The sequence below is a fragment of the Brassica rapa genome, chromosome A02, assembly GCF_000309985.2.
Source record: "Brassica rapa cultivar Chiifu-401-42 chromosome A02, CAAS_Brap_v3.01, whole genome shotgun sequence".
Taxonomy (NCBI): Eukaryota; Viridiplantae; Streptophyta; class Magnoliopsida; order Brassicales; family Brassicaceae; genus Brassica; species Brassica rapa.
In genome coordinates this window covers 701,845-726,947 of record NC_024796.2, presented here as the reverse complement: position 1 = coordinate 726,947, position 25,103 = coordinate 701,845, and the positions used below count along the sequence as shown (strand labels likewise).

The window sequence follows — 25,103 nt, the reverse complement described above, 5'->3', positions numbered from 1 at the left end:
ATTGATTGGTAATACTTAACTTGGAATTAATGTGGTTACCTGTCAAAAGCTGTAAATAGAAGTAATGTGGTCTCTCTTTTTTTTTTTATCTCTTATCTTTCTAATATTAAGATATAAGAGCATGTATAATACAGAAGAAAAACATGTATGTAAAGACAAAACCACATATATACAACTAAACCCACAAGTCCACTTCTCTAAGAAGATTTGTTCAGGCACACGCTAAAACACAAAAACAAAACCTCCAAGAACATATCATTTTGTTATTTATATTTAGAAAATGGATCTCGATTTATTACAAGATCTTCCCATGTTGAATTTCCCATCACCCATCAAGATCCGATCCAACAACAGAGATGCTGACGGCGGCGGCGGCGGTTGCACCACGCCCACTTCCTCTGACCACAAGATTCCTCCCTCCTCCGCCACTACTCCTCCTCCTCCGCCGCAGAAACGACGTGCACTTCCGCCGTCCCTCGTCTACAGATCTTGCAAGAGGAAGCTTTTGACGTCATCAAAGTTTGAGATTATTGCTAACAAAGATGAGATAGATCGCTTCTTCTCCTCTGTTTACAACCAGACGATGACGTCATCCCCCACCACTGCCACCACGTCGACCCTCCCGGTGGCTAGGCGACGTAGAAGTTTCCGTTCTTGTTCCCGGAGATGATCAATAATTGGAATTAACCACAATCATGTTAAAGGTTCCTTATCTTGGTAGCTTTTTCTATTTTATGTATTTTATCTAATGATTCTCAGCTTTAATTTACGCGTCGACCCACTCTATAAATATACATGTGCCATCCATCGATGGAATCTTTTTAACTTTCTTACTAATTTCATTTGAATTATGAACGTTTTCAATAATATATTTTTCCTAGCTGTTTGTAAACGAAAGATCACTCGCATATGCTAGAACTGAGTAGGTGATTCTTAAGTAAAAACCTATATCGATTAAAAAAAAAAATTCAAAAAAAAAAAAAACAATTCAGAAGAAAAAAAAACGAATATTTCGACTGATTACAAAAAACGAATAATCTCGACTGAGAAAATGAACAGTGAAATCCCATGACAAGTACTATTTGTTTAGTGGCCAAACATTACTTTCTCTTGTCTATTGTAGCCCGCATGGTCTCAACTGTCATCCAGCTTGTGTGATGTCTCCTTGCATTTCGCTCGCGCCAGACATGATAGATCGTCATTTGAAATAGCATTTTGATTATGATTGTGTCGAGCGTACCAGCGCGTAGGGTCTGTAGATGATCTAGTGTCAGCTGCCAGTCTGGATCTATATGAGGGCCGAGGATGCGATTTGCCAAGCTGTGCCAAACTGTGTAGGAGTAAGGACACGCAAAAAACAAATGATCCCTTGTCTCATCTCGTTCACCACATAACGTACATCCTTGTATCATCCCCCAAGAGCGCATCCTGTCGCCGGTTGATAACCTGTTCTTGATAGCAAGCCAGGTGATAAAGGAGAACCGTGGAACCCCTTGCACAAACCATACGACTTTACTCCACCCAACCTTAGCCTTACTTACTCGAATCTGTTCCCAAGTTTTAGAGCTGGAGAATTCATCGTGATATTCATCATCATCTACTCTCCAAAGCACTACATCACTACCCAGCTGAGGAGCAGGAACCGGTTCTGCAACAATGGCTGCGTGGAGCTCGTGGTAATGACGACTCCGCTCTCCTCGTATTGCCCAAGCATTCTGCTTCACTGCATCACTGACGGTGGCACGACGAGGTATTCCAATAAATGTAGTACCTGCGGCCCCAGTTATATCAATCAAGCGCCCTTTACCCAGCCAGTTATCAAACCAAAACGAAGTTGACTGCCCGTCCTTAACCTCCACCTTAAAAAAACCATATGCCATATCTCTGAGCTTGAGTAGTTTCCTCCACATCCAAGACCCTTTTTGAGTATCCCTTACATCCCAGAAGGAGCTGTTTCTAAGCAAATAGTACTTAATCCAACAAACCCACAGTGAAGTAGGCTGAGTAAATAGGCGCCAGATCAGTTTTAGAGCGAAGACCGTAGAAGAGTCTCTCAGCCTTCGTACTCCCAGGCCTCCCTCATCTTTTGGGTAGCAAAGATCAGCCCAACTTACTTTAGCTTTATGAGTTTGTGTGGGAGAACCTGACCAGAGGAACGCACCACACATACTCTCAATTGTGTCAAGGCACTTGACTGGGAGAATAAATGCAGAACTCCAGAAATTAACCATACTCATGACAACAGAGTTGATGAGCTGAAGTCGCCCAGCATAGGAGAGGGCTTTATTGGACCAATGCAGCATCCTACTACGCACCTTGTCTATAAGTGGCTCATAATCCAGTGGAGTTAGAGATTTAGTCGTTAAAGGCATGCCCAAATACCGTATCGGAAGGGTTCCTGTACTGATTCCCAAAGCCGTTGCCTCTTCAAGCAGTGGCTCCACGTCAGGTCCTGATGCGAATATAGTTGATTTAGTTGCATTGATATGCAACCCTGACATAGTCGCAAACTCTGTCATGACCTCCATTACCCCGTGTAGAGACTCTACTGTGCCATCTGTGAAGACCACTATATCATCCGCAAAGCTCAGGTGAGTCAGTTTAACTCCCACGCATTGCGAGTGATACTGAAACCCGCCTGCCTCTGCTGCCTTATTTAGTAGCTTGGATAGTACGTTGCTCAATATTACATAGAGATAGGGAGAGAGCGAGCATCCCTGTCTTATGCCCCTTGCACTTGTGAAGAACCCCTCAAGACTGCCATTGACTGAAACCGAAAAAGCTGCTGTAGATATACAAAGACGGATCCAATGGACAAATTGTAGTGGCAGACCCATAGCTTTCAACACTGAGGTAATGAAAGACCATTTAACCGTGTCGAAAGCTTTGGAAATGTCAAACTTAATTGCACTCCTTTGTGAAGTGGTGGGTTTGTGATATCCATTCACTAGCTCCGAGGCTAGCAACACATTCTCCAATAGAAGCCGGCCAGTGATGAAAGCGCTCTGATTTGGTTCAATAGCATCAGGGAAGAGAAATCGCAATCTATTGGCAAGTACCTTGGATATGACCTTGTACAGTAGGTTGCAACAGGCAATGGGGCGGAAGTCCTTCATCTTCTCAGCGTTCTCTATCTTTGGTATGAGGGTAAGAATAGTCGCGTTGATTCCTGATGGTAGAAAACCGAAAAGAAAAAAGGACTGGATTGCTGTGATGAAATCCTGTCCTATTACTTTCCAAGCTCCCACATAGAACTCCTTGGTGAATCCGTCTGGTCCTGATACCTTGTCATTAGGAAGAGCCAACAACGCTTCATAGATTTCTTGGGCCGTAACAGGAGCTACTAATCGCGCTGATGTTTCAGTGGGACATCGGTACGTCAGTAACTGATTCAAGGAGTCTACCGAGATCTCCTCTGTTTGTTCCTGCGCCTGAAGAAACCTTTGGAAATGGGCTACAGCTTCTCTCTTGATGTCGCTTGCTGTAGTGAGAACAGCCCCTTGCTCAGTCACCAGCCTACGAATCGTGTTGCGGGCAACTCTGATCTGAACAGCTCTGTGAAAGAATAGTGTGTTATGATCTCCTGCCTGGAGCCATCGGATACAAGCTTTCTGTCTGTAGAATTTCTCCTCTATGCGTGCCAGTTTATTCCATTTATCTGAAGCCTCTGCTGCCTGCATAAAGTTCTCAGCAGAAGGGTCTATTAGTACCCTGTTTTGACACTCACATAGCTCCTCAAATGCTTGCTTAGTTCTGTTAGGAAGGTCACCATAGTGCGTACGGTTGAGGGTTCTTAGCACTGGCTTCAGCAGCTTAAGCTTCTTGTGAAAATCAGACAGGGCAGTACGGGAGTGATATAGCCGAGATGAGATATTCCAAGATTCCTGGATTGCTGGCAGGAACTCTTCATTTTCGACTAGGAAGTTGAAGAAGCGGAATGGCTTCCTCGTTTCATCCTGAATCCCCGTTAGTTTAACCAAACACCGTGCATGATCAGAGACTCCTCCTGCGTCAAAATATGCATGGGAATTGGGGAACAGACGCAACCAATCTTCATTGACCAAAGCTCGATCTAACTTTTTGCCTATGGGATCCTCATCTCTCTTGTTCCACCAGGTAAACAGAGCACCTCCGAAAGCCAGATCAACTAGAGAACAATCTGTCAATACCTCTTGAAACGCCCGCATACTTGTCTGATCACTTCGATAATCCATACTTCGGGAATGTTCAGCTGAAGACAGCGAAACGTTATAGTCTCCCATCAGGATCCACGGTAAATTAAGATGTGCGTAGGCTGCCTGAGTTTCCCTCATCTCGCTCCACGGTAAACATTACTTTCTCACAACAGCTGTTCGATGCACTTTCATGAAATGGATATATGAAATTTATAAATCAATCAATAAAAATTATTGAATAAATGTAACATCTATTATGATGGTAACTAATATATGAAAATGAGTTGCCTTATTAGCAAGCAATTGTTTTTGTCGGCCACGATAGGATTTATATAACGTGTTACAATGGTGTGCATGATTATATGCCTCGATCAGATCTAATAAACACCACATATTTATGGTGTAGTAAGATAAAAAAATATAATTTACATGACATCATCGTCAAGATTAAGTGAAGTTCGGAAGGTAATATTGAGAATTGCGAAAACATATGAGGTTTAAACGAAAAAAAAGGAAGAAGTTCAGGTTAATGCGAATGATAGAAAAGTAATGGCGTTTAGAATTATACTCCATCCGGAAAATTCATTTCGGAAAGTAAGGTTTTCTAGAGATTTCACGTTTATTAAGAATATAATAAATATATATAGTTTTTATTATTTTTTTATTTTTTTTAATTACATTTCACCAATTAAATCTAATCAATTCAAATATTTATAATTAATGTTTTTTAAAAAGTATACAAAAATACCATAAAATTTAAAAAATTTATCTTTATAAAACAAAAAAAAATTATAAAATTTTACTTTTGGAAATGGAGATAGTATAACGGCTGCGTGTCTTATATGCCTGTGAAAGACGCCGATAATGATGCCTTGATCCAACTATATTTGAATCAATATTTTTATATAAATAAAAAATAGACTGATAATATTTCTCAAGGTAATTAAGTAATATTGTAATCGAGAAAAGTTGATCGGAAATTCATGTTGATCTCTGACAGTTTGAGCTGACAGATAGACCGATAAATACGGCTTTGGGATCTGTAAATTAATGTAATTAAATGTACTTTAATGTGGTTGTGGATGACGCTCATGGATATCTAAGAATCATTACGGGTGGTTCCCCCAATTACTCGGAATTTTCGGATGTCAAAATTTCATACTAAATGTTATACGTCAGTATCCCATGATTAGAGTAATTACAGTGCAAATCTGGATTTAGTGAACATTTTATTTGATAATTCAGCGTCAGTCTGAACAAAACGATCAAAAATACTAGTACTAAATAACATTATATATCTTTTCACAAAAAAAAATAAAAATAACATTATATATATATATATATATATATTTGTGTTACAAAAGAAAAGGACACATATATGCTTTGAAATATACGTATAGATATAATTCGATACTTTATACTTAAATATCACAAACTTACATTATGTATACATTCAGATATAATATTTGAGTGTCGAGTTCTTAGAAGTTATGAACATTGAGTTTCGTACCGACTTAGTTATAGAATTATGTTGTCAATATTTACTGTACTTTTTAGTGACATATTATTAACATATTAGTACAAATATTACGAAGTATCAAATTAAACAAAAGATAATTAAATAATATAATACAGTTTACAATGTAGATTTACTTTTCACGGATATCTTGTAAATGCGATGTAGATAAAGGTGGATAGGCACGATGATGACATACTAATTTATATGATCCTGGTTGATTGGTCTTGATCCGGTTTATTTTATTAGATCGTGCGTAAAACACCTTCAGTATATAGTAATATTTTTATACACGCCGTAAAAATCAACACAATGATTAATCCAGCACATGAAATCAGTATTATTCAATATTAGTATACATACAACATGTTGGTGTACAATAATTAGCCGGTTTGACGTTAAAAAAAAGTTAGCCGGTTTGTTTGGCATAGTATAACGTCGTTAATTCTGCAAACTTCCAGAATATACTGAATTACAGGCGTAAAATAAGTAATATACTGAATTATATCGGTTTACCCAAAAATACTTTTTGAAATATATATATAGACGAGGAGTGGACTAGGTTGTATTTAAAAAGTTTTGTGGATATATATACAATAAATATGTAATTAATAGCTTACAAAATTAGGTTACAGGGGTAGAGGTGAAATAAATGGAATTAGATCAAACATTTTAATGGCATTGAAATAGAAAGGTAGTATATAATGGTTACCTTTGGTCACTGTGACCAAAGAGGAGCCATGTCTATACATCTGAATGAAACAATATTATTTTGTTGTTTAGTATACAAACAAAATTTGTTTCCAACATCATCACGCTATTTGTTTTTACTAAATTTGTTGGAAGAAAAAAAACTCAAACGTCAAACCGGTTAAGCCGGAAAACCAGATAGTTTAGCTGAGTTTTTCAATTCTTGATTCAGCCCACGGCAGACCCGTATAGTTTGGGCTAAAGTAAAATTCAGCCCATGCAAGTATGATTTAGACATCAAACTGTAGGAGGGATGAATCAATGCAGGCCCAACTTTCTTTCTTTCTTATTTAATTTAAATTTTGATTAATTCAGAAACTATACACTATCAACTTTTGGATTTGAAGGAGTAACTACATCTACATGATGCATATTTTGAAGAAGGAATTACAACTACTTAACAATATAAATGAGATAACGTTAGGCTATCTAACTTAAGTACCAAATTGAGCAAAACAAATTAACATACTAAAAACAGTAGATATGAAAATAAATTATGAGAACCAATTTTAAAGAGGAATTTATTTGAATATGCTTAGATACTCACATATAACTTAATTAATGTAAGAAAAAACTTATTAACATTCAGATTTTTAATAAATTAATAAAATTTAACTGTGTAAAATAAATTCACACATAACTTAAAGAGGAATTTATTTGAAATTCACATATAAATTCACAATTTTAAAGAGGAATTTAGTTGAATATGCTTAGATACTCACATATAACTTAATTAATGTAAGAAAAAACTTATTAAACGTTCAGATTTTAATAAATTCACATATAAATTCATAATTTTAAAGAGGAATTTATTTGAATATGCTTAGATACTCACATATAACTTAATTAATGTAAAAAAAAACTCATTAAACGTTCAGATTTTTAATAAATTAAAATAGATAAAATAAAAAATAAAATAAAATAAAATAATAGAATAAGGAGAGCAAGCCTAGTGGATAGATAGAGCAGAGAGCCCACTTCACAAATAATCCAAACGAGAATCTCAAACCGAACGGCGGCGACGGAAGGAAGGAAGGAAGGAGAGGTGATTTCAAATTCTGGTAACTTCCGAATCATCAGCTTTCAATCTCTATCTTCTCCGTTTCGTTCATTGTATTCCTTAATGTTGATTCGATCCTTATCTCCAATCTCTAGCAATGGAGTCCACCCCTGAAGAGCTCACCAACAACAGATCCCCAGAGCCTTCGGAATCTGGTATCTCCGATCCGATCCATTCTCAGCTTAAAATTGTTTGCCTAACATCGTGAATCGGATCCGTATTTTGAGCTGATGATTGATTGATTGATTGCTATTGACTTTTTTTAGACTCTGTGGAGAAGCCAACGCACGTTCGTTTCCTTGTATCCAATGCCGCAGCTGGCTCCGTCATTGGGAAAGGAGGCTCCACCATCACTGAGTTTCAGGCCAAGTCCGGGGCCAGGATCCAGCTCTCGCGTAACCAAGAGTTTTTCCCTGGGACTACTGATAGGATTATCATGATATCCGGATCGGTTAAAGAAGTTGTTACTGGACTCGAACTTATCCTTGATAAATTGCACAGTGAGGTAGGTAGATAGACTCGTTCCCCGCCGTGAGATTTTGGGGGCCTGGATACGATTTAATAAAGATTTCAATAGTTTGGAGGCTTTAAAATTTTTATTCCACAAATTTGGGGGCATGAGGCGAATGTTTCATCCGGGTTGGCTCAGGACTGGCCATGCATTTGTATTTCATGTTTTATATATTGTGAGAGTTGTTTTTGACTTTTTTTTTTTTCTATTTGATTGTTTAGCTTCATGCTGAAGATGGTAGTGATGTTGAGCCTAGGAGAAGACTGAGACTTGTGGTTCCTAATAGTTCTTGTGGAGGCATTATTGGTAAAGGAGGGGCCACCATCAAGTAAGTTTGTAACTGCTCATGTTATTGAATTGTTTCCATGCTTTGAGAGTACATACTTTGTGACAGGTGCAAAGAGTTTTCTTACCAATTATATTAATATTTAATTGGAGAATTTCTCAGAAAAGCTGAGAGACTTTTCGATTAAATATTAATATAGTTGGTGAGAGATTCTGGTGAGAAACTCACCGATGCATATGCCCTTAGTTTGAAGTATTAGAGTTTGAAGATTTAAAATATGGCATTGCATTTTTTGTTTTGTTTAGGAATATTGAATTTAGTAGTAGTACTGGTTTCATTAACCGTTAAGACGTATTTTTTCTGTTGACACAGGTCATTCATTGAGGAATCTAAAGCTGGTATTAAGATATCTCCTCTGGATAATACCTACTATGGGTTGAGTGATAGGCTAGTCACATTGTCTGGAACCTTCGAGGAGCAGATGCGGGCTATTGATTTGATTTTGGCTAAGCTTACCGAAGATGATCATTACTCCCAGAATGTGCATTCTCCATATTCATATGCAGGTATATCAACTCACTACTAGATTAGTTAAGTTTGTTTATCTCCTTGAAGTTTCTTTTGTTGTATGTCTTTGATTGCATTTCAATTATCCATGTGGGAAAAGCTATAAAGTAAATGGTTAGATCTTTTTGGGACTATTCATTAAGTTTTTCTAAATTATTTTTCATATGAAAAAAAAAGACTGTTTAGTTACCACACTGGGTCATTGTGGACAATCTAAGTGCGTTTGATTAGAATAGCATTTTCTACAGAATTATAGATAATCAGATGCCAACTTAGGTGTTAATGGGTTTAGTAATGAATTTTAGATTGTATGATGCTTGTATCTTGTGGAGCCTTTTTGTCTTGTAAGTTCCTTTTAATTCGGCATTTTAGGTCTTTTCAACTCTGGTTTTCATGGTCTTCCATATGCGTATGTACTTCCTTCTGTAGCAACAGCGGGATACAATTCAGTTAACTACGCACCCAACGGTTCTGGAGGCAAGTATCAAAACCACAAGGTTAGTCTCATGGTTACTGCTATGGATAGTGTGGTGTATTAATTTGCAGATATATGAATGAATGTTGTGGTCTTTCGTTTTTTTTTTTTTTTTTTTTTTTATCATTTCTTAAGCGGTGTGTTTTGGTATATATTCCAGGAAGAAGCTAGTACAACAGTGACAATGGGTGTGTCGGATGAGCATATAGGATTGGTCCTTGGCCGTGGAGGAAGAAACATCATGGAAATCACTCAGATGACAGGTGCCAGAATAAAAATATCAGACCGAGGCGATTTCATGTCTGGAACCACTGACAGGTAAAAGCTAAGTTCATTGGAGGGGAGTTGTAATCGAATCTCTCATGTCTAAACCTTGTTAAATGGCAAAATAAAATGACAGGAAAGTGAGTATCACAGGGTCACAAAGAGCAATCCAACAAGCTGAGACGATGATAAAACAAAAAGTTGATTCAGCCTCAGAGAGAGCCACCGAATAGAGTATCCATCATTGGTTCCTATCTCTTGTCTGTTTTATTTATTGGTTTGAGGCTTTAAGATGAAGTCTTTTGAGTGAGGCAGAGAATGTTCTTTAGGATCTTTGTTTCTTCTTTCGTTTTTTTTTTTTGGATCTTGACATTATACAATGTTTGGAGTTAGATGTGCTATTTTCATAATAACTTTATTTCATTTTGTTGAAGTTTTGTTGTAACAACCCATAACATTGCATTTGCTGTTTTCATATATTTTTTGTGTTCTTATTTGTATTTAAGTTTTGACGCTCAAAGCTAGAAACTGTAAAGAGAACTCAAGCTATTGGGCAGCAAAGCACTGCCAGACTGAAGTCTACATAATTAGAGAGGTACAAACACTTACAAAAGTTTTTCCCCATACGATTCAACTTTTGATGCTATTACAGAGCAGAGACTATGGTTCCTATTTTGAAGCTAACATAAAGTAAGAGAATCCAAAAACACATGAAGATAAACATAGCTCTTGTTGCTGTAGTTCCTCCAGTCTTGCTTTGGACCAAGCCGAGAGACAGGACTACGTTGAGGTTACCGTTCTTGTCATATGACCAGCCCATACTGCTCTCCGCCGCTAGAGTTGTCATGTTTGATATTCTGATCATACCTGCAGTAACGTGAACCGAACCTGAAGATTGCGCTGCGTGTAGCCTGATTGCAGCTTCCTTTGTTTGGAACTGGGAAGAAGCAAATGAAGGTGGAGCAAACATGTGGCTGCCCTTTTTGAGGAAAGGGTGCTTTGAAGCTGCATGATTTAGTTTCAGAAGAGTTAGAATCTGTCATCAAATGATTTGTTTGAAGAGGAATGTATGAACATCTACCTGAATCCAAGTCAGTGACATCTGCATCTTGTTTTGAAGAAGATCCTTCGCCACTTTCCTTCTCCTTCTCCAGTTCTTCAGGGGAAGGCTGCTGATGTAAGAGTGAGTTAGAAAGGATTCAACAAATAAAGAGAAACTAAGCAAGTCAGAAGCATAGAAGCTTACTTTCTGGTCGAGTCCTTCTTCAGATCCCAACAATTGAGAAACATCAAGAGACCAATTCTGAGCATCCTCATCGTCAAAGAAGTTAAGATAATCTTCAAAGTTAAAATCATCTTCGATGAATGGCTCTTCAGGCATATAGCTGGCATCATCAGTAGGAATGTCACCGTAGCAAGTATCAGCCACAAACACATTATCGTTGGAAGCTTCCAGATTCACTGCCTTCTCATCTTCCACACCACAACCAATTTGTTCACCGGGAAACAGAGAACAAGGCTGAATGCTACCGTCCCGGATAATAGGCTTCTGCTCCTCCTCCTCCTCCTCCTCAATTGGTTGTTCAAAGTCCACAACATAGTTTCCACAGTCTTCATAGTTTCCTGATTCAACGTTATTGCTTGATTCTCCAGGACAGTAATTACTCTGAACAGGAATGGCATCATAAACCACCAGACTCTCAGGCTTCTGCAACACAAAAGAAATGCCATGAATGAATCTTAACCATAAGATAATGTAGAAATGTATGTTATCATCATCATCAACAAGCCAAAACCTAAGCTAATTAACACACATCCCTAATCAACTATCATATTCCATATCTGTAACCACATCAAAAACTTCATACACAAACCTCGAGATAAACATCATCATCAACACCCAATCCTTCACTGAGAGCCTCTTGTTCAGGTGCAAACGTCATTGTATCCTCTTCCCACTCCTCCTCAAGACAAGGAGCACCGTACTTATCCCCTGTACCACTCTTCTGGAACACCCTACACAGCACAAACGCATCCTACACAAAACATACTCAACAACTTTGAATCCATTCTCATAAAAGTAGAAAGAAGAACACTCAAACGAATCTTATTTACTTGTGGGGCACCAGCAATCTTCAACTCATCATCAGTAAGCCTATACTCATGCATAACCCAATTACTCCTCTCGCCACGTGGAGCTCGACCTTTATGATAAACAAGCGTCTTCTTCATCCCTACAACTCTCGTCCCATTACGAATCTCCCTATCCTTCCCTGTAGTCTTCCAATAGCCTCTCTCAGTGGCACGATTCGTCTTGGAGCCGTTGCTGTACTTCTTATCGAGCATGCTGAAGAAGTACCACTCCAAGTCTCTGCCTTTAAGCTTCGACTTGTCTACAAACACAATCGAATCAAAACCTAATTTGAAGATTGAGCTAAACCCAATTCGAGTCCTAACCTGGTAGGTCCCAAGGCTCGGATTTGTAGACATCGGCGACGGAGATGGCGTCGAAGTTGAAGGGCTTGTTGCAGACCTTGCGCTTGAGGTAGTAGCGGACGAGTTCTTCGTCTGTAGGGTGGAAACGGAACCCGGGAGCGAGTGAGGTTGCTGAGCCGCGACCCATTGATCGGTGAGCAAGAAAGCTCCAAGCTTTATGGATAATTCAGATTTGAGAAAATTAGGGTTTTCAGAAGAAAGAAATGAGAAACAGAGAGACGATCACTGGTATATATTAGTATATATTACGACATTATTTTATATATTCACTTTTAGTTATTGGTTTCTATTATGGGCTTATTGGCTGAGTAGCCACAAAAAAAAAAGAAGTCAAGGGAATGGACAAGATTTTGACGTAATGTATTCCTTCGCTTTTTGCTTGCTTTTCTGCCGGTTATGTCCTTCTACATAAGAAGTTACCGGTTCCAACTCATGAAGAAAACAACGTGGTGATTTTATGTCCTTAATAATAATGACACACTTTAGAAAGCGCGTTGGTAAATCATATTCAAAGACAAAGGAATGAAAACATGGAAAGAAACGAATTGATGAAAAGCTTAAGTGTGAAAGAAACAACGGTGTTTAACGGAAAATGCAAAAATGTAGTTCCATACCATATATGTTACATAGAATAGTATAAGTTCAAATATATGGAAGACATTTCCATTCGACATGACTAATGTAGAATAGAACCCTGTTTGTAATTTAGTAATATAATCACGAACAAAGACAGTGGAGTATTTACGGGAATAAATTTATAATGGCCATGAAAAAAAAGGTAATCTACCCTATGGCGACTGTGTACGTAATCCTATAAGACACATTTATAATTATTAACTTACACATATATACTTTAGCATATGAAATTAGATTTACAATGATACGATACTACTCAAACTAGTATGGAATGCTTGCAATCTGTATAGAATATACATTAGCTTGGGTTTAGTGTTTACTGTCCCCATTAACTTTGTATTTCATGTTGTTCATGAGGACTATAAATACATGTCTCCAGTATTATGGAAGGTAGATTGGGGTTTATATTTCCCTAACTTGGGTTTAGTGTTTACTGTCAAGTATTCTGTTACCATCCCATTAGTTTTTTATTTCATGTTGGTCAAACATGGATCGACTGTGTACATAGTACCATTTTAAATAGTACGGGTTTAATAGAATAGATGCATTCTCGTAATAGATTGTGCAATTGTATACGTAACCCTATAAGACATATTTATAATTATTAACTTACTCATTTATACTTTAGCATATGGTATAGTTCGCCGCTAAATAAAATAGTATACTTTGATTTTTTTTATTAGTAGTTGTTAAATGAGAATTAACCTTCTTTGTAATCCTTAGAAACATAAGACGGTCTACTATCACTTTATTTAGTTTAAACATTGATTGTGTCAATGGTTTCTATTTCTAAGTTGGGTTTAGTGATTTAGTTCATTAGTTTATTTCTAAATTTTTCAGTGTTGCTGCTCTTTCAATTAGAATTGGATTTACAATGATACTATTTTACCCAAATTAGTATGGAACGCTTGCAATCAGTATAGAATATACGTTTCTTTATCTTCTATTTTGCCGTTTCATTTCACGCGCTTCCAAAATTCTTTTATTGTTACTATGGGTCACAAAATCACCACGTCGTTTTCTTTATATGAAGGCTAATAGAATGATAATAGAATACTTGACAGTAAACACTAAACCCAAGTTAAAGAAATATAAACCCCAATCCACCTTCCATAATACTGGAGACATGTATTTACAGTCCTCATGAGCAACATAAAATACAAAGCTAATGGGGATGGTAATAGAACACTTGACATTAAACACTAAACCCAAGTTAGGTAAATATAAACCCCAAAACATAGGCAAACCAAACCTTCGGGTAATTAAATCCACCGCTTATAATACTAGAGGTATGTATTTACATGCCTTATGGGTAACATGAAATACGAAGCTAACGGGGATGGTAATAGAACACTTCTCACTACACACTAAACCCAAATTAGGGAAATATAAAATGTAATACATAGGCAACCCAAACCTACAACAAATTAAATCCACCTGCCATAATACATGAGTCATCTATTTACATTCCTCAAGAGACATGAAATATGCAATGGGTTAAGACATAGTATAATACATAGTATAGTATATAAATAGTATGGTATATAAATAGCAACGCCTACACATCAGATATGAACCCTTCTCCCCAAATTGGTTTTCCCACGAAAGCTAAGCTTATGTAGCATTACAAATTGGTTTTCCCACGAAAAGCCACCAGAGTTCGAAGTCCTTCTCAAGAATCAACTGTCGTGCAAGAAAATAATGAAGAAGCATAACAGAGAAGGTATAGGACCCCATCTGCAAGACTTGTCCAAACTGTGATGCATTCAACATCGCCAGGTCCTCATCCTCTAATGCATTTTTTATCACTTCAGTCCAACGAAGATTGAATTAGTTGTTAATTCTTTTCTTGCCAGTGGATTCAAAGCATGTCTCTAACAATCTACATAGAAGGCCTAACTCGTTCATACCAAACCTGTAGAATGAAATAAGAGGTGGGAATTATAATATTAAATATAGAAATGAGGTAGCACTCAAAATAGAATAAGTATAGTTATCAGATGGAAATGAATAAGATATAAAACTATGATTTCATATAAGATAGAATAATGTGAAAGTATAACTTTCTTATATTCCATGTGACAGATACTATTCCACAAAATAATCATTATTCCACAATAAGTGTGCTATATACATATAAACATAATAAGTGCGCTATATACATATGTGGACTCAGCTCGTGCAGATACTATTCTACAAAATAATCACTATTTTTACACTATGTACTATCCATCACTGATACAAAATCCCAATTTCAAGGATAAGAAAGAAGAAGAGCATCAGAGGGAAACACAACCGATTTTAAATTGTAGAAGTCAATTTACCTACCAGGTCTGACATTCACCATAGAAAAGATTGTATATTTATCAGTGACAGAGACAAACAAGTATAATGCTAGAAAAACAATGATATTCTATGTAATTCAAAAGGCTGACAGACTAAACAAAACGAGCAAACGCACAAAGCATAAATCAAAATGACTATACAATAAATACGTTACAAACAAAGAAATACCAGACAAGAAAAGCAGAACAGCAAGTGATACTACCTTAAGTGAAATAGTTCAATTCGATACGAATACTATTTCATTTCAAATGGACTCGAGTTTATAAATATCATACTATGTCTACTTAGTGAGCATTTGTAAGCTGTGATATTCTACACATCTTCCCCTAAATTACTACACTACTTATTTTGCAGCACTGACACAAAGATAATTCAAATTAAAGGAACTCTCACACAACTCGTAAAAATCTAAACCTTCAATCAAATTGGCAAAGCCCGATGAGAGGGATTAATTCTGTAAACGGTATCGATGGTATGCAACAGAAACGATGATACTATTCTAAATGGAATATATGAATTAGATAAGTATACTATTACATCCCAAATGGAATGGAGGTTTTAAATTAGATAAGTATACTATGAGATGAGCCCAAATAGAAGAAAATAAACACAGAGGAAGCAAAAACGAAGAGAATCGACGGAAACAAGGGAGAATTTACAAAAATTTCAGAGATCTAAGAAGAATCGAGTTTGTGAAGTTGGATAGGAAGGATGTGTTACTAACCGCCGCTGAAACTCTAACGCAGAACTCTAACGCGAAACCAAACGCCGAACACGATTGAAAGGAAGCACGAAGAAGATGGAAAAGATGTCGATTGAAGGTAGAGAGGGGGGGATTTGGAGCAAATCGGTTCCGGAAAGCACTCGACCTCGAAAAATTATCAACAAAAATGAAAAGGGAATTGTGAATAGAGGTAAGACACGAGATACTTTTTATGCAGTTAAAAATTTATTTTTTAATTAATTTTGGTAGCAGGTTGGCCGGTTGAGTTTAAAGGGTATTACAGTATTAATATGTATATATAACTCCGTGTATAGAAACGTTAGGGAAAATAGCTATTATGTGTATTATGGTTTTTTTCATGTCCATAGGCTCCAATTCCCCTTCTATTATTAGCTGTTTTTTTTTATACAGTTAAAGATTAATATTAGAAAAAACATTATAAATTACCACTGAAAATTTATATCAAATGATAGCACATAGCAAATGTTTAGTGATTTTTTTTTTGTTTCTGGACAACTAGTAAATGTTAGTGAATTAAAATATTTTTTTTTCATTTCGAAAGAAATGATGTTTAAGAGAATTTTTGATGTTTTAATATGTAATATGATTTAATATTTTTATGAGATTTAATTGTATTAAAATATGTGTAACTAATGTTATTTTTTAATTTATTTTATAATTAGTTGAATAGCTGTTAATTTATATCTTAATGATATGTTTTCAATAAAAATAATTTTCTAGTAATTATTATACATTGGCTTAATATGATGATGATGATGTTCCCTTATGGAGGCAGGATGAGAATCGGTTTGCTAGTATGTTTTCTACTAAGAAGACATGGTTGTATATGCGTCAGGCGCAGCCAGTTTGCGACTGGATTAAGGGAGTTTGGTTTCCCCAATCTACTCCTAAATACTCCTTCATGTTATGGGTTGCAGTTAAGAATAGGCTCCAAACTTGTGATAGAATGCAGAAGTGGAATATTACATTGGATACGTCTTGTGTATTATGTGATGAAGCGCAGGAAACTTGTTGGCATCTCTTCTTCAAATGTCGCTACTCAAGTAAGGTGTGGAAGGAGCTTATTGGAGGGATTATGAAGGAGAGATTTACGGTTGAATGGAATGAGATACTTAATGTGATCTCCCGGACAAGATCAAGCTTCACAGCTTCGGAGTTATTCATTATTCGATATGTTTTTCAGGCTCTGGTGCATAGTATATGGAGGGAGAGGAATGGTCGCAGACATGGTGAGCAACCAAAGGAAGAGAGAGTGCTGATCAAATGTGTTGATAAGCTGATTCGATTGAAGCTGCTTGCAGTCAAAGGGAAGGGGAAGAAGTATCTTGAAGATGGGTTAAGTACTTGGTTTGGCTCTAGAATATAGATATGAAGGGCTGTAGTTTTTATTTTGAGTTTCTCTATTGATTTCATCATCAAAAACAGTTGCACTAGATGTAATAGCAGTTTTGATTGAATAAATTTTACATTCATTCAAAAAAAAAAAAACAAAATAAGGAAATTACTTGAATGTTTTTGTGTGAAAGAAAAAACATTAATAAGCGTTACAAGAACTTCAAACATCGATTTTATCATCACTTGCAACAGCTTAAACATTAGACAACTGATTTATAACCAAGGATACATAAACTCAGGAGTCCTATGATTCCAAATCTTGTAGAGACCTCTTTCCACGGCTAACCATGTCACGTTTTTCTTAATCCCATCGTTATCCCGTTTTGAATTATAAGCTTCGAATTTCTGGTAATTCTGGAATTCATATCCATGCATTAACTCACATCTAAAGACTGTCGCATGAAAAACAGCATCGTTGAATCTCCAATGTTGTTCTTGCCCATTCATTAAGTATTGAACCCCTAGATCGTCGTTTCCTGAATAGCAATGGACTCTGAGCTTGGTCCTCTTTTGGAACTTGTTTATGATCTCAAACAAGTTTTTCCCAAACGTGTATTCAACACAAACCCCTAAAACAATTAGAGCAATTATGAAACGTTTCATTTTCTACTTAATTTTGTGTTTAAGATTTTTGAATGTGTTTTTTTTTCGGTCTTTTCAAAATTTGAGATTTTGATGTATTTATACAAGTTTTAGTATATATCTCTTTGGAGGTTATGCGTTACAAGATCTGTCTTTCTCTTCTGTTATAAACGTTGGAAATGTTAAATATATTGTTAATCTACCTGTAATGTTGGACACTGATTATCTTTTGATCTATTATAGTCTTGATTATCTTATGGCGGTTACTTTTTACTATAAACTGGTCTAAGTTCAATGTATAGTATACCAAATATATACTAAAATTGAATATACAGACAATAACTTAAACACAAATATATGAATGCATGCACTATTTGTATATCTTTTTTTTTGGGTCATTTAAAAAAAAATCATTTTTTTTGGGTCAACAAAAGCTTTTACAGCTAATTTTAATACTCTCCAAAAATATCGTAGAGGTTTTCTGTACTATAACTTATCTGTTTCTGTTTCTGTAGAAAACAAAAGGATCCGTTACTTTATTTTCAAAACTAGAACATAAAAAGTACTATATCTGAAGGAGGCGAATGATTAAATGTGGGTTTGGTGTCGTAATTCACGAATATAAAAACCACGAGCTAAGAAGTCTGCCATATATATAAATACTCATTGTTTCAAATCAACATTTGTAAGTTTTATTTAGCAAAAAGAAAAAAAGAAAGTGTTGAAAATTCACGAATATCAAATTAACTATTATAAATAGAAAAGAGAACTTTTGGTACAACTGCCAAAAAAGAGAGGAAGAAATAAAACAACAAGACTCGAGCCATGTCATGCCCTTTTCATGAACTTAATTTAGTTTTTTTTTTAAAGATTTTTTTGATCCAAAGTATACATGAACATGATATCAATTTTATACAATCGAAACTAACAAAGTGATTAAATTTCAGTATTCCTCTTAAAAAAGACAAAACAGAAAAAAGAATCTCACAAGTCTTTAACAAGCGAAGAATCGGTTATACAAACAATAAACGTTTGATATACAAACCAATTTTTTTTCTTAAGATTATGGTTTATAATATATTAATAATAAATCAGTAATGGCAATCCACCGAAGTAGGAGGAGACAAGACAAGACACTTTGGTTCATCTCTTTGCTTTGTCTGTTGATGTTCTTGTTCATGTTTTTGCTTAAAACCTAAGCTGAATCCGTTGACCATATTCTCATCTTCCAGTTCCAGTGCGGGTAGATTCAGATCCAAATCCAATGACACCACCATCTTCTTAGCTCTCTTTGTCGATATTTGATCGAACGACATCGAAGACAATGATAACTCCGTGTTGGCTGCAGCTAAGGCCACCGTCACAGTGGGAGCAACAACAACCGCGCCTCTATGCCGTCTCATGTGGCCACCTAAGGCTTGTCCTGACGTAAACTCGGCTCCACAGATTCCACATTTATGAACCTTGTTGTTACCTGCCTTACCGTACACGACAAGCGATCTATTCTTGTTGTTATTGTAAATAGTTGTGGTTGTGGCGAGTGAATCATTTTCGTATATGTTCTTCTTGAGGTGCTCAAGGTTGGAGTAAAAGGAGGTGGCCTTAGGTTTTTTGTGGCTAGCTCTATGGCCACCTAAAGCCTGAAAAGAAGAGAAGGTCCGGTCACATGTTTTGCACTGATAAACATAGTAACCAGCTTTACCGCCACCGTTAGATGAAGAAGTCTCTAGGAACCTCCTGCTGCTAAATTTATACGTCTTATTGTTGTATGTTGTTTCGTGGTTAGGTATCTTGAGCTGTGGAAGAGAGTGGCCTCGGGAAAGGAGGATCAAACAACTGGCTATGTCTAGATCTTCCTCGTCTTCTTCGGCCTTTAATGTTGGGTTGTTGTTAGAGGACCAAGAGGCTGACGAAGATGAAGACGTGATAACACCATCCTTCTTGTGGTTCTCCACATTATTGCCTAAGGCATTTTCCTTGGAATCAAGATCAGTGTATTCCTCTTCAATGTCGTGTGCGTGGCACGAAACTATAGGAGGAGAGCTAGAGAAAGGAACAGGGGATTGTGGACGTTGTCGCTTTGTCCTCTTTCCTTTAAGGATCAGTGATTGCTCCTTTGAGGCTGCTATCGCCTCTTCAAACGCTTCCATCAAGATCAAGATATAAAGATTAACACAGGAGACGAGGATTTTTGTTAGTGTTGATAATGAAGAGATGAATAAATAGTAATGTGTTAAGAGGAAGATGTGTGTGAGATGGAGAGAGATGTGTGGAGAGATGGATACATAAATAGTGAGTGATATAGGAAGAGAGGAGTCAAAGAGAGTCACCACACGTATATAACAAAAATATATGTGAAAAAAAACTTTTTAAGTGTGTGAATATGTTTCGACTTGTCTTTTTGTAGCCTCTTAAATTTTAGTACTTCTGTTATTGTCTCTCTTTTACCATTTGCCCAACTTGGCAAACTGATCACAATACAATTAGATAGATAGAAAGAGAGAGAAAGAGTGTGTGTAACCATCTGAAACAATAAATGTGTATTTTTAGACAGTCTGTATAGTATAATATATGTTTGTTCCACTTCATTTTCCGTTTTCTTACTCCGTATAACGGTTTATTTTTGGTGTGATCACATATCAAATAGCTTGGTTAGTTTTTTTTGTTTAAATTAGTTTTCACTTTGATGAGAGCATTTTAACAACTCCTAGGCATCACTTCAAAATAGACATTGCAAGATAGGTTATCACAAAACATACATTACGCTTGTAGTTTTAATTATATAAAATATTTATAACTTTAAATGACTTTTTCTATTTAAAAAAAAATATAATCTGAGATCATTTGTAGTTTGTATCTCTCCTTGTAAATGTCGATATACTGTTATTAAAGTCGTGTTAAGTTTTAATTGGTTGTCTTCAAGAGAGATTTGAGACAATAAGTACTGGAAAATAGTAAATAAATATTTATTTCTCTAGTGATATCAATCGAACCGGTAAAAAATCTCCAGAATCTGTTAAAATGATCGAATATTTCCACCATAAAACTATAGAAATTTCACTTACATATATATAATATTAGTTTCTCATACAAATATATATCAATACTATTAAAACTGAAGGGCCTTTTTTTAGGTGTCCTTGGAGTTTTGAATTATTTACAATCTCATGCCACTGAATTATTTTTAAGCTATGATTTCAATTAAATTTTTTTTTTGTTTTTTTCATAAATAGCAGATAACCATCTCCTATTTCCATGTAATCTTTTTACAGATTCATGCCAGAAATTATCTTTTAATATTAATTAAACTATATAGAAATTATTATTCACCACCAAATCGTAGGACATTATTTACCTTAAATAAATATACATTGAACCACTTAGTTATTGCATCACATTACAGCTGAACAAACAAAGCTAGAATAGTCAATTTTCGTTTATGATTAAAATACTAGGGAAAAATACTACCACCACATTACATTTTTATTTTATTACTAATTATTAATACTATTTATTTGAATTGAGCATGAGAATATTCTCTATCAATACTAAACAACGTATTATGCTTTGCATTTCCCTTAATAAAGCAACAATTAATAATTCCTAACTAACCATGAATACTTCACACGATACAAAAGAAAAAAACTAACTCATCTATGAAGGGGATTTTCATAAAAGAGTCAAGAAAATTCTCATAAACAAGTCAAGATCTATGAAGGGTGATTTTCATAAATGAGTCAAGAAATTCTCTATCATATCATTGAGGTTAGTGTACAACTGCTTTGGATTTATTGGTAGTCTCTTAGGAATAAATAAGGAGATTGATTGCTTATAAAAATAAGGACTATCTTTTCAAGAAAAGGGGGGAACCTGGTTTCTAATTAGCATTTTATTTGCAAGTGCTTGGAATTAATGGAATTGGTTTGGGGTTTTATTTCAAAATTTACCGTTGTCTTCCATGTCTGCTGTGTGTTTACGATTTATTGCAGAAACTCTTATCAACTCTCCACATTGTCATCAGTGCATATTGCATATCCAGTAGACAAGGCTCAGGACAGGGTATACATATGGATTTTAAAAGGTTAAACGTTTCTTTTCCAAGTCAGACGGTCCAAAGTAAGTGCAAGGTCTTATTTTTATTCTGATTTGAGGTTTCATTCTGGTGTAATGTCTTTGTATTTATTTTGGTTCTCTTGTGTTTTTAAAAACTATAGATACACAGGTCTTGGTCTAAATGTATTCAAGGTTATAGCGAGAAAAAAAATAGAAACGCCCATTTTCTTCTCCGTCGTTGCGGTTAGTAAGTCAATTACAAACTCTTTTTTTCTTACAAACTCTTTTTTGTTATGAATACGGTAAACTTTTCAAGGTTTCAACAGATTTCTTAATTGCTTCAGTATGAGTTAGTTTCTTCTCAAATAAAAATTATATTTCATATAATTATTTAAATATATCGAATGTAATCGATTTTTTGGGATATGTGTAACAGATAATTACCATCTTCTTAATACGATAATAGATAATACATGTAGAAACCATGTTTACAATAATCATCTCATAAATTAAACCCACCAATTTCGGAAGTTGCCTAAAAATCTAACCTGTGGTTATGGAAAATGCAGTAACTTCAGCATATGTGACTTACATAGAAAATCCGGAACATTAACTTTCAGCATATTCGATTAATATATCTTTTAAGCATTTTGGGAATATTTCAAAAGATCTAGGGGCCCAAAATTAATTGACAAATCTACAAAATTGTGTACATCCTAAACTAATTGACTTACTTTATAAATATTCCTGGTCCATCGATTGATTATATTGTTAATCAATATTTGACAAATTTTAACCAAATGTTGATGGGTCAAGTAGGAAAACAAAATTATTAGAGAACATTTCACTGCCCATTACTAATAACATTCTTATTTTATCCAAACCCAAATTATAAAACACATTATAATCAATTTAACCTCATTGAATCAAAAGTTTAATTAGTATAAAATGTAGAAAGATGTTAGTATATATTAGTTAATTAATAATAATGTTCTAAGAAAAAAATTATTTTTTGAAAAAAAGACTGATAATACGGGTGGACATTCGGGTATTCATTTGCGTTTGGTTCATGTCTATTCGGGTTTTGGATATTCTAAGTTAAACATATCAGCCCCATTCATGTATTTATAAATTTTGGTTCGGATCATTGCGGATTCGGTTTGGGTTTGGATAGCCCGGATAAATTATTTTTAAAAAAATTAAATTCATATATACTTTAAATTTCTCAAAATCTAAAAATAAAATAATATATTAAATATAAATTAAAATAATGTATGCCAAAATACATAAACCTAATATATAAATTGGTTTGGCTTGAATATTTGAATAGAATTAATTTATATTTTAAGTATAATTGGTGTTTTGATTATTGATTAGCTATTTTTATAATTATTTTTAATATATATATTTTCAGTTATTTTAGGCAACTTCAAAATATCTTATATACTAAATATTTTTATATATTAAATTTTAGGATAATTAATATATTTAAGTATATAAATCTGATTCGGATATATTCAGATATCCGAAATATTTCAAGTTGAAACGGATTTAGTTCCGATTCTCTAGATACCAAAGTTTTGAACATGTTCGGATATTTAACCAATTTTAGTACTGTTTTGGTACTACTTTTTCTGATCGGATCAGATTCGAGTCAATTTTTCCGATTCCGAATTTTTCCATAGCCCTAACTAATATAATTGTAAATCATATAGTTTTTTAAAAAAATATAAAGCTTTAATTTATAGAACTAAAAACTATTAAAATATTTCCAAAGTAGTTTATTATGAGTATAAAATCCCACATTTTAGAAATACCATCTTTAAAATTCATATTTATTTTACGAACATACAAAATTTACACGATTAAATATATGATTGTATTATAAGTATTTTTAACACACATAATGCTATACTCGATCAACTTTTATATTGCTTTCGTATGAAATTATTTCGAAAAAATAACCCCGCGCTTTTAAAGCGCGGGTCAAAATCTAGTAGAATATTAAAATACCAAAATAAAAGAGATAAATAGAAATGCATATCACAAATAAACACATGTTGGCGTGTGTATGTGCAGAAAAGGTATATACGGATTCCGTTAATGCATGGATGCATGATGTGAAGAGCACCCACTCCACGTCAAGAATATTACCAAGTAACAAGCAATCAACAAGTGCAATTCATATCTTCAGTAGTTATATTTATATTATAAACTTTCTCAAAAAGTTATTATATTTGTAAAGTTATAAAAAGTTATTATATTTGTTTATAATATACCCCTTAATCAAAATCTATAATTATCCTCTCCGTACTTAACATTTTGTGCAATATCATAATTTGTCCATGAATTGTTTTCTTATTTACGTAATATTGTAATAAATAAATAAAACTGAATAACTTCTTTGAAAATGTTATATGTATACGTATACGTAAAGAATCATTAAATTACATTAAATTGATATGGCATTAATTGCAGTGTCATCAAAAATAAATATATTGCATATATGGTTTCAGATTAAACAAAATCATTATTAAGCCCATAAATAATCATAACAATAAATAAATCCAGAATATTATTTTGAGTTAATAGATTTAAATAATATTACAGAGTATAACTGACCAACTAATATCAACTATACATTTGTATATATTAAAAAACAACATATATGGCTTTCAAATATACAACTTAATTAGATTATGAAACATTTGTACGATCATATATGCGAGGACATCTTTCGTGTCTCAAATATTATATACTAGTGGTCTTAATTTATAATTTGTTTTATGATTTTAGTAAAGAAGATATTTTAAAAAATATGAAAATGAAAATATGTTGAAAGAGAGTAATATTTTTCTATCCATTTGATAGTAGTTAACGACCGTAATGTATTACTTTATTTTGAAGTTGCTTAGATCAAAGAAAAATAACATAAGTGGTTGTGACTAATTGATTCAATTTATAAATAGTTGATAGTTGCAACAAAACAAATTTAGTTGAAATCTTATACATAAAGTAAAGTTAATGTTTGAAAAGAAATAATGTAAATGCATATCTTTGTTTTTTTATTATCTTGTTTGAAGGAAGATAATAAATTGTTTCATCCTCTTAAAATAGTAACAATCACTTTGTCGATGTCAACAATGTGGCAATTTGTTTTTAGGGCTGAGGGGGTTCATTGTAGTCGTATTGGTTAAATACTTTGTCTTCAAAAGGATCATGAATCAGTACGTGAATTCTTAATCG

General features: G+C 34.5%; 4 protein-coding genes across 9 annotated transcripts; 2 read left to right on the top strand and 2 right to left on the bottom strand.

The window, feature by feature from the left end:
• Nucleotides 1-46: 46 nt before the first annotated feature.
• On the top strand, nt 47-880 carry LOC103850548 (cyclin-dependent protein kinase inhibitor SIM). The gene has a single exon (XM_009127312.3). The coding sequence runs from the start codon at nt 281-283 to the stop codon at nt 668-670; it is 390 nt and encodes a 129-aa protein (XP_009125560.1). The 5' UTR covers nt 47-280; the 3' UTR covers nt 671-880.
• Nucleotides 881-7,338: 6,458 nt separating this feature from the next.
• Nucleotides 7,339-10,081, top strand: LOC103850545 (protein BTR1). Of its 3 annotated transcripts, none has more exons than XM_009127309.3 (8): nt 7,339-7,502; nt 7,597-7,656; nt 7,768-8,006; nt 8,234-8,340; nt 8,671-8,864; nt 9,301-9,362; nt 9,501-9,658; nt 9,741-10,081. In XM_009127309.3, the coding sequence occupies exons 2-8, from the start codon at nt 7,599-7,601 to the stop codon at nt 9,835-9,837; spliced, it is 915 nt and encodes a 304-aa protein (XP_009125557.1). In that variant the 5' UTR covers nt 7,339-7,502; nt 7,597-7,598; the 3' UTR covers nt 9,838-10,081. The 3 variants fall into 3 exon arrangements, with proteins under 3 accessions (XP_009125557.1, XP_009125556.1, XP_009125555.1); XM_009127308.3 differs by having other exon boundaries at nt 9,295-9,362; XM_009127307.3 differs by having other exon boundaries at nt 9,238-9,362.
• Nucleotides 10,082-10,133: 52 nt separating this feature from the next.
• On the bottom strand, nt 10,134-12,338 carry LOC103850547 (NAC domain-containing protein 78). 4 transcript variants are annotated; one of them, XM_018656847.2, is made up of 6 exons: nt 12,062-12,338; nt 11,720-12,021; nt 11,479-11,640; nt 10,851-11,312; nt 10,686-10,776; nt 10,134-10,609 (listed from the first exon to the last, which is right to left on the bottom strand). In XM_018656847.2, the coding sequence occupies exons 1-6, from the start codon at nt 12,225-12,227 to the stop codon at nt 10,251-10,253; spliced, it is 1,542 nt and encodes a 513-aa protein (XP_018512363.1). In that variant the 5' UTR covers nt 12,228-12,338; the 3' UTR covers nt 10,134-10,250. The 4 variants fall into 4 exon arrangements, with proteins under 4 accessions (XP_018512363.1, XP_018512364.1, XP_009125558.1 ...); XM_018656848.2 differs by having other exon boundaries at nt 10,686-10,773; nt 12,062-12,337; XM_009127310.3 differs by having other exon boundaries at nt 11,720-11,997; nt 12,062-12,336.
• Nucleotides 12,339-13,106: 768 nt separating this feature from the next.
• LOC103850544 (zinc finger protein ZAT5-like) lies at nt 13,107-24,612 on the bottom strand. Its single transcript, XM_033284992.1, has one exon. It carries the CDS (start codon nt 19,952-19,954, stop codon nt 18,896-18,898), a length of 1,059 nt encoding a protein of 352 aa, XP_033140883.1. The 5' UTR covers nt 19,955-24,612; the 3' UTR covers nt 13,107-18,895.
• Nucleotides 24,613-25,103: the final 491 nt, after the last annotated feature.